The sequence below is a fragment of the Austrofundulus limnaeus genome, unplaced genomic scaffold (assembly GCF_001266775.1).
Source record: "Austrofundulus limnaeus strain Quisiro unplaced genomic scaffold, Austrofundulus_limnaeus-1.0 Scaffold588, whole genome shotgun sequence".
In the NCBI taxonomy this organism is placed as follows: domain Eukaryota; kingdom Metazoa; phylum Chordata; class Actinopteri; order Cyprinodontiformes; family Rivulidae; genus Austrofundulus; species Austrofundulus limnaeus.
The window spans coordinates 150356-152046 of NW_013952990.1; the positions used below are offsets into that span (position 1 = coordinate 150356).

General features: G+C 57.1%; 1 protein-coding gene across 1 annotated transcript in view; it reads left to right on the forward strand.

Annotated features, from left to right (window-relative positions):
* Positions 1-292: 292 nt before the first annotated feature.
* Positions 293-1691, forward strand: part of LOC106531020 (transcription initiation factor TFIID subunit 4) — a gene marked incomplete in the record, with an annotated part of 12124 nt that continues 10725 nt past the window's right edge. Inside the window, 1 exon segment of the mRNA XM_014026774.1 lies at positions 293-1438. Coding sequence (XP_013882228.1) covers positions 325-1438 — 1114 coding nt within the window.

A 1691-nucleotide genomic window follows, 5' to 3' on the forward strand; every position in this document is an offset into this window, starting at 1 on the left:
GAGTGGATATATTGTGTAAATTCAATCATGAAGGAGATGAAATTTGTTTTTTTCTTTAAACTTTTGCTTTTGTGTTAATGAAACTTGGCCTGAATGATTAAAGGATTAATAACAAATTCCTTTGAAGTCAATTTTGTATTTTGTTGAAAGCCAAACGGAACATGTTTCCAGAATAAATGAAAGTTTGGAAATATTTTCGAGTCAATATGATGACAAAATTAATGCCAGAATAGTTTTCATAAAAAAACATCTTTGTTGGTTTTAAAACGGGTTTTATCTCTTTGTCTCATAGATCTATGCGCCGGATGCTCCGCGCATGCGCACATGCTAAAAAGCGATTTGCACAACGGTGTAACAGTAAAGATGGCGGGAGCCTCCGACCCGCTGGAGGACGTGCTCTCCGACGAGGTGGACCAGAAAGCGGTTAGCGACCTGGTCGGCTCCCTGGAGTCCCAGCTAGGCGACAGAAAGACTCCCGCGGCCTCTTATTCCGACGGGAAGCGGGACCCAGCGGCGGCCGCTGCGGGACACCTCTCAGGAAAAGTGCGAGATCAAGTGGGGTCCGCGGAGCCGCCGCAACAAGGGCATCCAAAAGCGGGGTCGACCCAGGAGCCCGGCGTCAACGACCCGCTGTCCGGCCAGTCTCTCCCCTCCTCGGCCTCTTCAGGACCCACCGGGACCGTAAGAACCGTCGGAACCAGTCTGCAGGCGGCGGGAGCCTCTGCTCTGACCGCTCCGCCTGGACCGGGACCCGTAACTTTGAGCACTCAGCCCCCCGCTAGCTTCCACCGGGCGGCCGTCCTGTGTCCGAGCGCGGCTCCCAGCTCCGCGGAGGCGACCCGGACCTCCTCTCCTGGATCCCAGGGCTTGAACGGCAGCACCGGAGCCGGTGTCCCCCCGCCGCCCAGCGGGGTCAGCTCCGTCATCAGCGCCGGGGGCTCCGCTGTGGTCGGGTCCATGGCTTCACAGCCCGGATCCCCCGCTGTGACCCTGCCGGGTCACCCCAGCCCGGTGCCCGGCGCCCAGAACGGGCTGGAGCCCAAAGCGGTCCCCTCCCCGTCCGCCTCAGCCCCTCAGGTCCTGAACCACAGCACCCCTCTGATGCACGCCAAGATGCTGGTGACCGGGCAGACCCCCGCCGGGACCCCCGTCATCCTGACCAGCACCCCCCCTCCTCCTGCAGCCCAGTCCTCCATCATCCAGACCCAGACTGGGACCAGCCCCGGGGCCAAGCCCGTCATCAACGGGGTGGCTCAGCCCACCGTGGCCGTGGTCAGACCACCTGGTGCCCCTGTCGGGGGTCCCACCTCCATCCAGCAGCAGAGTCCCGGGCTGGTGGCCGGTACGACCCGGGCACCCACCCCCCAACCCGGGCTGACGGTCCGGCCCCAGCAGCAGACCACCATCCAGCTGCCCCCTGGCTTCACCATTCCTCCAGGTGAGCATGTGGATCAGACCAAACCAGACCCCCACAGAATCCGGTCCGGACTGTTGGACTTGTTGACAGTCTGCAGAGTTGTAAAGTAACTAAGTACAAATACTTTGTACTTAAGTAGAGTTTTTGTGTACCTGTACTTTACTTCAGTAATTATTTTTCAGCGTACTTTTTACTTCTACATTTAAAAAAGACAAGAAGTACAAAGTTGTTACTTTTATTTCATTTCTGCTTGTTTTCATTGCAGCTTGTTGTT